We start from the raw sequence: 13,346 nt of genomic DNA on the forward strand, positions 1-13,346 counted from the left end.
TACTTACGCATATCTCTCTGTTTATCTTCTGCTCTGGCCACTTCATTGAAATCTGACACCTGCACTTCGAAGACTTAATAGCTGTGTAAGAATTTTAGGCCAGTAGAAAACTTTTTTTGTTCAAATTGAGCAATTATTTTAGAAGAGTGAAATGTAGCAATAAGTCATGACATTGACATAGAAGTGTTTTTTATTCTATTATATCGAAATTTCATTTCTTTGTTTTTCCAAAGTTCCTGTCTTAGTCATTTAATAGGTAATAATTCAAATATTTTCCGTGGTAAGACGCGGTTTTCCATGCGGACCGCTTATACTGCTGTTTTGGGTGTGAGGGATTTATATTCTAAGCATATTTCGTGTGTATGTGAGCGGAAGCGGTCACTTATTTCTGTTCTCAGTAGCACTAAGGCCTTTTTATACCAATGAAATTTCTTTTAAATTTGTTGTATAAAGCTACAGCATATGAGCTGGCTATAGTATATTACAGTTGAACTGCCAATATTTTCGTTGAGATCGATTATCCTGTTACTACGTGAATGCTGTGTCTAAAACGTTGGTACTGTAAATAACTAGAAACCCTTTAGCTCTGTAATATTGTAAACGAAGGATCACATCCCAGTTTTCATTTACTTTACATGTTTTTTAACAGATCAGAATATAGGTGTCACTACCCGAAAAGCTGGCCACTGTGGCCGAGCGGTTCTAAGTGCTACAATCTGGAACCCCGCAACCGCTACGGTCGCAGGTTCGAATCCTGCCTCGGGCATGGATGTGTGTGATGTCCTTAGGTTGGTTAGGTTTAAGTAGTTCTAAGTTCCAGGGGACTGATGACCTCAGAAGTTAAGTTCCATAGTGCTCAAAGCCATTTGAACTGCCCGAAACCGGTAATTCTGAGAACATAAAACAGCGATCAACAATCTGAAGCCGGCCGGTGTGGCCAAGCGGTTAAAGGCGCTACAGTCTGGAACCGCGTGGCCGCTACGGTCGCAGGTTCGAATCCTGCCTCGGGCATGGCTGTGTGTGATGTCCTTAAGTTAGTTAGGTTTAAGTAGTTCTAAGTTCTAGGGGACTGATGACCTTAGAAGTTAAGTCCCATAGTGCTCAGAGCCATTTGAACCATTTGAACAAACTGAAACTGCATTTTCTAATCATAATCACTTCTATGCAGACAAATATTCAAGTATTGTATGTAGGTTTTTTCAAACTTTTCACGGCGATACTTACGTAGAGGAGCATTTCAATCCAACTCCAGTCGCAGAATCATTGTTTGCAGAAACAGCGCTATTCCATGCCTGTTGCTTTCGAGAAAAATGGAAAACTATGTTTATTTGAGACTTTGTCAGTTCACTTATACTTTGTAAGATACATTTTCTGGTGATATACAGACACCATTTTCAACGTCGTGATTATACAGTTATTTTCATACGTAATTTTGGTGGACATGTGTCGTTCCTGAAATCAGTTGCTTTTCACAAATGCAGTTCCATGTTACTCATCAGTTTATTTAAAAATTTATTGATCTGAATACAAAAACTTGTATTATGGGGCTACATGATAGGTTCTGAACACCAGCTTTATTGTTTCTCAATTTCAAACTGTTTTTAAGTTTACATACAAGTTCTGAACACCAACATTTAATTACTGAATACAGTCAATGAAATAGAAGGCTTGGTAAAGTATTGCTTATCCCCATATTTCTTATTCATTGTCAGGATCTTTACAGACCACTAAAACTCAGTTATAGAGTGCTCTGTAAGAGTAAGTGTGCTCTTCAGTGATATGTCACTCCAGTTTCTTGGAGCCAGCTCTTTTATTGGCGGTTAATGAAACACAGTTTTCGTATGATGCAGGAGTGGGTAGAACCACTGTTGCGTTTTAATCAATAAGTAAACGAGAAAGGTGCCTCAGTAGGCCTCCAATGTGCAGTTTACTGTCACATTTCCACTACACCCACTTCTGTATTCACATTCCATGAATTCTTATTCAGTGAAAGATTATTTCTTATTTCTTGGGAGTACTTTACTGTTCACTTATTCTTAAGACAGGAAACTCAGTTTGTAGTTTTCCGGCCACCAATTCTGAATGCTATAATTGTCTGTTGAAACAACATTAACCTGGTATTTCTGTAAGGTACTTGCAGTAAGAACAAGTACTACAAACTTTGTGTCCTATAAATCCTGCCGACAGATCAGATTTTCTTCTTAATGACCGTGAAGTCCCTGTCACATGGGAGGAGCGAATGGCCACTGACCGGGAAGCATATTTGCTTGTTTTTGCTTGGTAGCAACTCATTTTGTCTGAAATCAAGTACAGACTTCATCAGGACTCTGTTTTGCGACACCTTCATCGTAAATATACAATTTTCCATGTCCTGTTTTGAGATAATGGATATTGAACACCAAAACTGAGTTGCCAGAAGTAGCATGCTTCTTGAACTGGTACGCTAGGAAGGGACAGATGTAAATAAAATCTATGGCAGTACCTGCAACATCACCCTGCAACCACGCTTGGAAATTGCAACTGCCATAGGAACCTTACGATAGGTTTATTCTTATTATTCCCTTGGTTACCCATTTTAAAATACGTCTATGAAAGTTTTTGCTTGGTAGCAACTCATTTTGTCTGAAATCAAGCACAGACTTCATCAGGACTCTTTTTTGCGACACCTTCATCGTAAATATACAATTTTCCATGTCCTGTTTTGAGATAATGGATATTGAACACAAAAATTGAGTTGCCAGAAGTAGCATGCTTCTTGAACTGGCACGCTAGGAAGGGACAGATGTACATAAAATCTATGGCAGTACCTGCAACATCACCCTCTTTTTAACATTATTTCTTTTCCTTCACGAATATGAGAAGAAAATTTTGAAGCCCAGCGTTTATGGTCCCTCAGTTCTATAGCAGAACCATCTTCAGATTTTCATTCAGTATTTTGTTTATAATTTATTTTTAAGCACTTCACAAGCTCCGTATTCGTCAGCTTGGGAGCGACGAAATGTAAGTGAAAACCTTTCTTTGAATATTTTCAGATAAAAGTCATATTTTACATTATTTGCTTGGGACGCCGTATTTTCAAGTGCTCATACATGATGTTGACATTCAGTTGCCTACCTAAGTAAAAATGTCCCCTGGTGTCATAATGAGTAAGTTTTTAGGGGATAGGAATTTATGATATCAATAACCATACTTATTTCTGCATCGCTGATTTGATTTCCTGATGTATTTTTACCCCTCTAATCAGAAGTGGACTTTTCACAAGAAAGTAGATTGGTTATCCTCCGGACCTTTTGGCTTGTGACGCCAAGGATACATATGAAAACTTTCTTGCACACCTCTTATCGTCCAGTGCTGGAAGTAATGAAATATTGAAAGCTGTTGCACCTTGGTTTGCAGTTAACTCCTTCCGGTACTCTTCCTCGCCTTCAAAAAATTTTACCTACATAAGTCAATCCTTGAAGATAAGAATAGTGTGCATCCTTTGATGCCAGGTCATAGAAACGTGAAAATATTTCATTTCTTTCCTCTTCAAGAATTCTTCCAAACCTTTACGGACTACATGCAGGAAATCATAGAGATACTTCAGTAATAAAATAAATTATTAGTTTACTTCTTTAATTATACTTAACCTCCATTATCATAGCATTACTTACTTGAATCTTCACCAATATTTTTCTTTGAAACTAACTTTCCACTGTAGTTTCTGTAGTCTAAATCCTTAGTTCGCGACCTTTCTATGATTCCACGTTGATACTAAACATTCTTTAAACCTTTTTCCTCTTTAAACTTACACCGCCATCATCTACATTCATACATTCCATCATGGTGTCTAACATCGCAAAATCGCAGCAGTAAGGAGATAATATCAGGCGGCATACTAGCGAGCGATGGTCGTAGAAATAGCACTAGACATCGGCAGGTGTTGTTTCTCCTCTGACGTAACTTCGGAATCTCATTTCTTCCACTAAGAGTGTTAGAAAAATGTTATTCCTGCATTAATTAGCTAGAGGGAGCGTCTGAACAGGGAAATAAACACTTAACTCAGAATCACAAAAACATGGACCAATGTTGTTCCCGCAATCAGCTGTTAACGTAATTAGCACTAAAAACATAAACAACTGATATGCCACTATTATAAATGAAAGTAGTACTGAGAAATGATACAAGCAATCGTTTGTTTTGCATCAACACTGTATCAAATACGTTCTTTACTGAAAACCAAATTGAATTTAGTCAAGTTTTCAGTAAAGAGCGACGTTCTTTACTGTTAGGTGTAAGCAATATTTGAGAAAAAGTTGTTAATCAAGGTAAATGTATTTTTTAATAAGTGTGTTAAAATAGAAAATTAAAACATGAACGATGAAAACAACGAAAATGTATTAGGATATGAAATTGAAAAAATACATTATTAATTAATTTATTACTTATAATTTATTTATGAAAGTTACTTTCTCCTGAAGAGTGGTAAACCTAGCTTTAATGAGGTTTACTTTCAAACAATTTGACAATTTGCCCTCATGACAGGCGTTGCACTTTCATATCCAGTAAAAGTGTGCTACCACAATCCTCAACACAGCTAGTGCCCGAGCAAAATTGACGGACCCTGATGGGAGTTAAACACACGGCAGTAGTTAATGATACATTCGTCGTCTTAAACTTTTTTTTTCTTAGAGTATTTTTCACACATGGCAATTTACACGATGAGGTTTCCAGCAAACAGGGTCACTGAGACAGTGACGATGAAAATATGAACTGCTGATGACAAACAGTTTACGATGATAAATACTTACTTCTAAGTATATTACAGAATTTCCTTGACCTATGAGAAACTGCAAACCTCAGTCCTGCGAAACAATGCGATCGCATTCGGGAAGACGACGGTTTAATCCCGCGTCCGGCCATCCTGATTTAGGTTTTCCGTGATTTCCCTAAATCGCTCCAGGCAAATGCCGGACCGAGCGAGGTGGCGCAGTGCTTAGCACAGTGGACTCGCATTCGGGAGGACGACGGTTCAATCCCATCTCCGGCCATCCTAATTTAGGTTTTCCGTGATTTCCCTAAATCGTTTCAGGCAAATGCCGGGATGGTTCCTTTGAAAGGGCACGGCCGATTTCCTTCCCAATCCTTCCCTAACCCGAGCTTGCGCTCCGTCTCTAATGACCTCGTTGTCGATGGGACGTTAAACACTACCCACCACCACCACCACCACCGCAAATGCCGGGATGGTTCCTTTGAAAGGGCACGGCCGACTTCTTTCCCCGTCCTTCGCTAATCCGATGAGAACGATGACGTCGCTGTCTGGTCTCCTCCCGTAAACAAACCAACCAACAACGCGATCAGTGTGTTTTCATGTGTTACAGATACGAGGAGACTCCTTTTTCGTGTACACAGCGCTGGAAGTCGCCAGGCTGCATGCTTCAGTTTCTGCAGCGCCACCCGTCTACTTCTATCTCTTCGATGTCGACACGAAGCTCAACATTTTGAAGAAGATGTTCGGAGCCTCGAAATACAAAGGTATTGCTTTCAGGATAAAATAATGTTTTATCATCTGGTAAATAAACGGCGCAGTTGTCATCGATATTGCAATTTCGGCTTATAACTGTGTGTGTGTGTGTGTGTGTGTGTTTGAGTGTGAGTGAGTGAGAGAGAGAGAGAGAGAGAGAGAGGGAGAAAGCAGCCCTGTGTTGTACGTTTCCGCGTTGGGATACTTCGCCACAAGAATGTAAAACCTCTGGACTTCTAATCTCCAGCTACTATGAGTGTACGACAGAAAGTACTGTAAGTCGGACCTTATTACGATAAACTGAGTAACTTTTATTGATTGCTGGAGTACACGTCAAAGGGAGACAATACATGACACTATTTTTCAGTGTAGTAGACAAGCCAATAAAAAACCGCTGTGCGAACGTCCTCATCATTGTCATATCTCTTTCCCCCATAGTTCTGTCAGTTTGCCGAAAAGATGCAAACATAATGGTGCAAGATTTTCTTTCCTTTCGGCTCAGAATCACCCACGCTTTTGCGATCTCGGGCAAATTATTGGTACAATTTCCCTACTGTTGGATGGACATAACATTTGGTCGCGATGTACTGCCAGTGTTCCACGGTGAACCTGTAGGCAATTTAGACGTTTTGCTCACAAGAACCGTACGAGTTGGCGTACTTAAAATTTGTACTACGTTTCTAGTTCAGGATCATTTCACTCCCGTAGTGTGCTGCACCTCTCACTAGTACCGCAACAGAACTGTTGTCTATAGGACACCTGAAACATGTACTCTCTTCTGATAATACACCACTGTTGTTGCTTCTTAGCGTGAGACGGCGAGTGTAACCTACTGTCTAAAGTTCTTACATACCATCCGTTCTCCTCTTTCGCCGATGCCAGTTTATTTCTGCAGCACTTCATTCAGTCATATCTTACCTAAGCGCACTATTTACAGCAGCGATGCTTTAACATTAAGAGACGGAACATTGCGCTCCATATTGGTTCTTCCCCACACATTGTACCTCTCTTTATCCCATCTCTTCGCAAGTCCTAACTATAGATTATTTTGAGCACGTACAAAAGAAAACGATATTCTCGCCAGAGGAATATTTCTTCTATACGCAACAACGAAGTGTGTTCTCAAACGTGCTTTGTTTAGGCAATGTATTGATTTAGGCAATATACTGAGCACCTATAGAATTTATAAATCTTAGACGGAATATTGCGTACAATTCGTCTACCACATGCACAGTTGCGAGAACAGCCCCCATCCCCATCCAGACTAATAATAATTTGCAGTGATTCTCTTCAATCGAAAACAGTGTGTGAAGGGATGATGTATCTGAAAAGGACATAGCCATTTTCTTCCCTTCCTCCAATCCGACCTTATGCACCCTCTCTAATAACCTCGTTGTTGACAAAAATCTAATCGTCCCTAATGCTCATCTTGTTTGGAAGACATTAAAGTAGGTCATTGTAGATGCAGCCAGCTGAGCAGATCGTTAGATCGTTTTCCCCCGTATGGCACCAACAGCTTGCTTGCGTTACTCTTTGTCCTGTAAGCCTTCGCTGTATTTCTCCAAACAGTTAGAGTGTTATGATGAAGTTAGAGTTCACATGCGCAGTCAAAGAAGCTAGCGGATATTAATTCTATTGATAACACATTATACGTTCAGTACTACAACCATTTCACTGGTGTGGGAGAATTCCCAGTACGACATAACTGCAATAAATGGTTCAAATGGCTCTGAGCACTATGGGACTCAACTGCTGAGGTCATTAGTCCCCTAGAACTTAGAACTAGTTAAACCTAACTAACCTAAGGACATCACAAACATCCATGCCCGAGGCAGGATTCGAACCTGCGACCGTAGCGGTCTTGCGGTTCCAGACTGCAGCGCCTTTAACCGCACGGCCACTTCGGCCGGCTTAACTGCAATAGCAGCATATTGCACAGAGACAGGGATGACCTGATATGGATTTAGGAGGATATGCATATCTGAAACGATTTTTAAACGAAAGCGTCGATTAAAAATAAGAGACATACATTCACTGTACGGAATAGAGACAGGCGCGAGCAGGTGTTCCAAGATCAGTAGAAGCTAATTTTAGGTCGGAATAAAGTCCGAACAAAGACATACGAGAAGAATCACGTCATTGCTAGGTGACAGCCGAGGCTAGACAGATTTTGCGCCTGGAAACGAGGATTTGAATGGCGACCAACAGACACCACGTGATATCTCTCCGATGGCTCCTATTGGCTACCGGCAGAGGGTGCATAGCTGGTATGTTGTCAACAGATCACGTTCCACTGGAACAACCTCTGCTGTAACGTGATCCTACTTGGCATGTAGTTCACGATGAATATTCTACTTTAACAAGTTAATGCATAACTTAAATTAATCATCAACCTGGCTAGCCAACATTCACAGTATTATATTGACAATAAACCGAATGAATTATTATCACCGAGTGAGCGGTTAGACACCAAGGCCCTCAGCGTACTGAGCTACTCAAATGGAACTCGTTTTTGACGGAAGTTGGCCACGGGTGGCTTGGGAGCTACTTTCTTTGTGATTAAATGGAGTGCTACACACGAGTTCCTCAGTTTATAAACGCTAAGTGCCATTTTGGGAAGCAGGTTAAATAAATTTTTGATATTTTTCTCTGACGCCATTGGAAACGCACATTCAAAGGTCTTTATTTATCTGCTGAACTTTAAAATACTTTCACATTACCTAATTTTCCTCAGTATTGTCTCATTAACTAGTGTGACAAAAATGGCGTTTGATCCGCAATAAAATAATATGGAAAATGGCTGACATTCTCATCGTAAATTAATCTCGATGGAATTGGAATATTAAAGCGTGTATGTGTTTCATTGCTGAATCGTGATATATTCTGCCATTACTATTCCTTCGAGCAAAAACCAGCAGGGTGATAGTAAACAATCTAGCATCTCTGTAACGCATCATCAACACAGCGGAATAGGTATGATTTATAATTAAAGCTGCTATCCACTAATTTTTTTAAAATTCTCACGTGCTTGTCTCTCTATGCTGCAATATAGTTCGTAAAATTTCATAACTGATCAAAACTTTTTTGTCCTCTTTTGGTACGGACTTTTACATACCCTCGAACACATACAAATATTTCTGAGATCTCCGCTACGATATATCTAATAGCGCTTCATTCTCATGAGTGAAACAAGCTAATGGTACATAACTAAGTCCATGAAAATGAAAAGCTTACCGTAAGCCTCTACTAATCGTTTACATGGCTATTATTTTTTTTCTTTTCTAGTTCCTGGACTTGAGCTCATGTTTTTGCCTAGAAAAAAGGGAAAGTGAAAGCATTTGGTATAATTGTTTGTAATATGAAAACTGTAACTAACTCACTTGACAAGTGCATAAATAAATTTAAACTTTCAATTTATTCACGAGAAAGCAACAGTTCTATTTCGCTGTTGCACAGATTCATCAGTCCACAAAAATAATTAGAAACCTGCCTGTGGTATGTAGTTACGAAACAAGGGTTTAAGGGACGCGTAAATAGGATGTACTTGCTGTGGTACATCACACAGAAACGGTGCTGAGGTACCTGACGATAAAGCCAGAGTTGTTTCGAGATAGATTGTGAATAAATCACTAAAAGCTGAGTGGAAGGAAAGTTGTATGAGAAAAGCCATTGTTCTGTATAAATCGTACACCCGTCCCTCATCAGTGCAGGTCTACCTCAGTTGAGGTGGTCGTTTTCCACAGGGAAAGGACAGAAATCAAGGGCGTAAAACAATTTCATACTAAAATTCCAGTGCAAATTGTTTTATAGTAATCCGAGAAGCATTCCTTTTTGTGAAACTTTGCGCTGCCAGATAGACAGTAAAAATAAATCGCTTTGAGGATAAACAAATATACACCTATGTGAGAGGAGGTTACTGTACTGGGTGAGTTTCCACATGAATTGTATTACCTAGCGGCACTGATCGATCGTGTTTCACCATTATGTGGAACAGACAGCAGCTTAAAGAAGTGACTGTGGTTTTTAATTCCAGGAGCGAGTCACGGTGATGATATCCCGTACCTATTTCGCTTTGGACTTCTCAAGCCCAGTGCACCGAATACTGTAGAGGGAAGAGTCATCGCCAGAATGACTAAACTCTGGACCAATTTCGCTAAGACTGGGTGAACTACTTACACTTATTTCTATTCCTTATTTACTTTTCATATTGAGTACAGATATTTTTTCTGGTTTGACTGCCTACTTTTTTCTCTTATGAACTGGTACATAATCGTCTTTTGTTATGCGTTTAAGATGCGATTTCGTAGTTACATTGTGCAATTTCTCATCGTTTTCAGGAATCCAACACCAGGAGGCGACGAGATTATCTCTGTATCTTGGCCTGCGGTGAGTGCGGACCACTGCCAGTACCTGGAGATAACGAACGATGGACTTGCAGTCAAGGAAAATTTGTTCAAAGAGAGGATGGATTTCTGGAATGCGCTGCATAAAAAGAAAGCTGGTGTTAATTCATCTACGTAGCCTCACACACCAAAAGTTGTCAATAATGCTCAATGAAGAGGAAAATCGCGCCTTTATGGAGCAAAAGACCGCAATATCTGCATTTGTATTCAGGGCTCAAGACAGTCCCTGTTTGGTGCAGTATATCGAATTATGGAGTAATTTTTATCGAAAATATTCCTTCGTTACTTTACTATATACATAAATAATTTTGTAAACCATTACAAAAAATAAATAAACTGTTTTTGTAGGTAGTACAGATCGCAGTAGATTTCATGTGATTGTAGCCTAATTTCGTAAATCTGAAGCTTTAATGAGAATTCTTTTGCAGCTGGTAAGCTATCATCATTGGCCGCATGTCGCGCAGCACATGTTTCTCATCAGTTTAAGTCCTTGTACTTCTTCTATAGTACTACCAACTGTGACTCTTCCAATCCATTCACACAGTAAAATAACTAACAAGAACAGTGATAAGGTTTCATACTTTCAACTTGGAAAATAGATATTGTACTTCATAGTAGGTAGTACAGACAGTCGTCCTGTAGTGTGTGCCCAATTAATGTAAACGACTAAAATTAAAATATGAAATGTGTGACTCTTCAACTGATTAAGGGAAACAAATAATCATTAACTTTTAGAATTTTTCAAAGCGTGTCTCAGAGACCACAGTCCATCCTCTGGTGATGTAAATGGCGTAAATTTCTCTTTTGGAGTTTCATTGCTTCAGTTTGCGTCAGCATACCCTACGTGTATGAAAGAAAGAGAATGGAGGATGATGCTTGGAAATCGACAAAAATGTCGTTTCAGAGGAAGAAAGAGACTGTATTAGGGACGTATGGTGGAGGCAAATGGATGTGTCCATGCCGGCCGGGGTGGCAGAGCGGTTCTAGGCGCTACAGTCTGGAACCACGCGACCGCTACTGTCGAATCCTGCCTCAGGCATGGGTGTATGTGATGTCCTTAGGTTAGTTAGGTTTAACTAGTTCTAAGTTCTAGGGGACTGATGACCTCAGCTGTTAAGTCCCATAGTACTCAGAGCCATTTATGATGTGTCCATAAGGGCAATCATGGTATTTGCTTCAAGGAAATCAGGGAACTATGAAGAGTCTAAATCTAAATGGATTTAGCGATTCTAACCCTTCTCCTCCAGAATATGAGTTCTCTGCTTTAACCACTGCACCATGTGTCATGCTGACTGGAAAGAAATATAGAAACCTGAGAGGTTGTGCTGACAAAAACAGAAACAGACCACTTCACGGTTTAAATATATCACCTACATGATAGAGAAAAATCATGTTCGATTTAGATAATTTAAATACGTTACCGTAACCCTCAGGAAAATAACAAATAAAACACTGTTCATAACTGCACTGAAACACTCGGTAACCACCGCGTTGGAGGATTGTTGCTGAATGGTGAAACGACACATTGTCTCATCCTTGCATAACTGAATTAGTGCTCCGTCTCTAATGATCTGAATATCGAAGAGACAAATTTTAAAATTATATCCTTCCTTGCCTGAATCTTTTCCTTACGTCATACTCACTCTACATTGTTACCAGATCACCGTAAGTAAACAAAAACCCCTCTAGACCAACTGGGTAAGGTAGAAATGCTTGGAAACTCAATGGATCAGGATAGATGGTGCAGAATGTATGATCGCTAGATTTCCCACATATTTCTTTCTCCTAATTTATAACCAAATTATTTTAATTTATAACCGACTATCAAATTGGCTACCTCTGTATTTACCTTATCGTAACTCTACAATACTTTAGGTTCTATTCTTAAAATGGATGCTGAAGGGGCGGCTTGGTGGACCCACTGGTGTTAAAAATAGACTGCCAATAAAAAGTTGGAACTCTCAAAGAGGTTTACGTGTTTTAAGTACGTCAGTAACTTATAATAGTTGTTAGCAGTTATAAATATTGGGTATGAATCATCAAAAACTTGACTTAGTGCAATACAAAATATAATTGTCTTGATATATTACTGTCCTCTCTATGATTAGTATGAAGTTGTTAGTTCTGTGTCTGTATGTTGGTGTGCTGTTGTGGTCCTCTGTCCTGTGCAAACTTCTTCATCTCTGAGTAACTACCTCAACCTACATCCTTCTGAATCTGCTTAGTGTATTCATCTCTCGGTCTCCCTCTAAGGTTTTTACCCTCTACGCTTCCCTACAATACGAAACTGGTGATCCCCTGATGCCTCGGAATATCCTAGCAATCGATCTCTTCTTCTGCCCAAGTTGGGCCACAAATTCCTCTGCTCTCGAATTCTACTCCATACCTCCTCACTAGTTACGTGATCTGCCCATCTTCAACATTATTCTGTAGCACCACATTTCCAAAGCTTCTATTCTCTTCTTGTCTAAACAACTTATCGTCCATGTTCCATTTCCTTACATGGCTACACGGCATACAAATACTTTCAGAAAAGACTTCCTGGTATTTAAATCTATAGTCGATGTTCACAAATTTTTCTTTCTCAGAAACACTTTCCTTGCCATAGCCAGTCTACATTTTATATCGTCTCTACTTTGACCATCATCAGTTATTTTGCTCCCCAAATAGCAAAACTCATCTACTACTTTAAGTAGCATCACCTGATTAAATTCGACTACATTCCATTATCCTTGTTTTCTTGTATCCTCGTTTCAACACACTCAGTTCAACTGCTGTTCCTGGTGCTTTACTGTCTCTGACAGAATTACAATGTCGTCGGTAAACGTCAGTTTTCATTTCTTCTCCATGGATTTTAATTCCTACACCAAATTTTTCTTTCGTTTCTTTTAGTGCTTGCTCAATATACAGATTGAATAACATTGGGTTCAAATGGTTCAAATGGCTCTGAGCACTATGGGACTCTACTGCTGTGGTCATAAGTCCCCTAGAACTTAGAACTACTTAAACCTAACTAACCTAAGGACAGCACACAACACCCAGCCATCACGAGGTAGAGAAAATCCCTGACCCCGCCGGGAATCGAACCCGGAAACCCGGGCGTGGGAAGCGAGAACGCTACCGCACGACCACGAGATGCGGGCAATAACATTGGGAATAGGCTACAAACCTATCTCACTCCTGTCCCAATCATTACTGCCCTTTCATGCCCCTCGACTCTTATAACTGCCATCTGGTTTCTGTACAAATTGTAAATAGCCTTTCGCTCCCTGTATTTTTCTCCTGCCACCTTCAGAATTTCATGGAGAGTATTCCAGTCAACATTGTCAAAAGCTTTCTTTAAGTCTACAAGTGCTAGAAACGTAGGTTTGCCTTTCCTTAATCTGTCTTCTAAGATAAGTCGTAAGGTCAGTATTGCCTCACGTGTTCCAATATTTCTA

The 13,346-nt window shown here is 39.7% G+C and overlaps 1 protein-coding gene across 1 annotated transcript in view; it reads left to right on the forward strand.

Annotated features, from left to right (window-relative positions):
- LOC124595160 (esterase E4-like) overlaps positions 1-10,262 on the forward strand; it is a 93,082-nt gene extending 82,820 nt beyond the window's left edge. Inside the window, exons 8-10 of the mRNA XM_047133770.1 lie at positions 5,361-5,514; positions 9,537-9,666; positions 9,841-10,262. Coding sequence (XP_046989726.1) covers positions 5,361-5,514; positions 9,537-9,666; positions 9,841-10,024 — 468 coding nt within the window. The 3' untranslated portion in view covers positions 10,025-10,262. The remainder of the gene's footprint in view (positions 1-5,360; positions 5,515-9,536; positions 9,667-9,840) is intronic.
- The last annotated feature ends 3,084 nt before the right edge of the window (positions 10,263-13,346 follow it).

The sequence above is a fragment of the Schistocerca americana genome, chromosome 2 (genome assembly GCF_021461395.2).
Source record: "Schistocerca americana isolate TAMUIC-IGC-003095 chromosome 2, iqSchAmer2.1, whole genome shotgun sequence".
Lineage (NCBI taxonomy): Eukaryota > Metazoa > Arthropoda > Insecta > Orthoptera > Acrididae > Schistocerca > Schistocerca americana.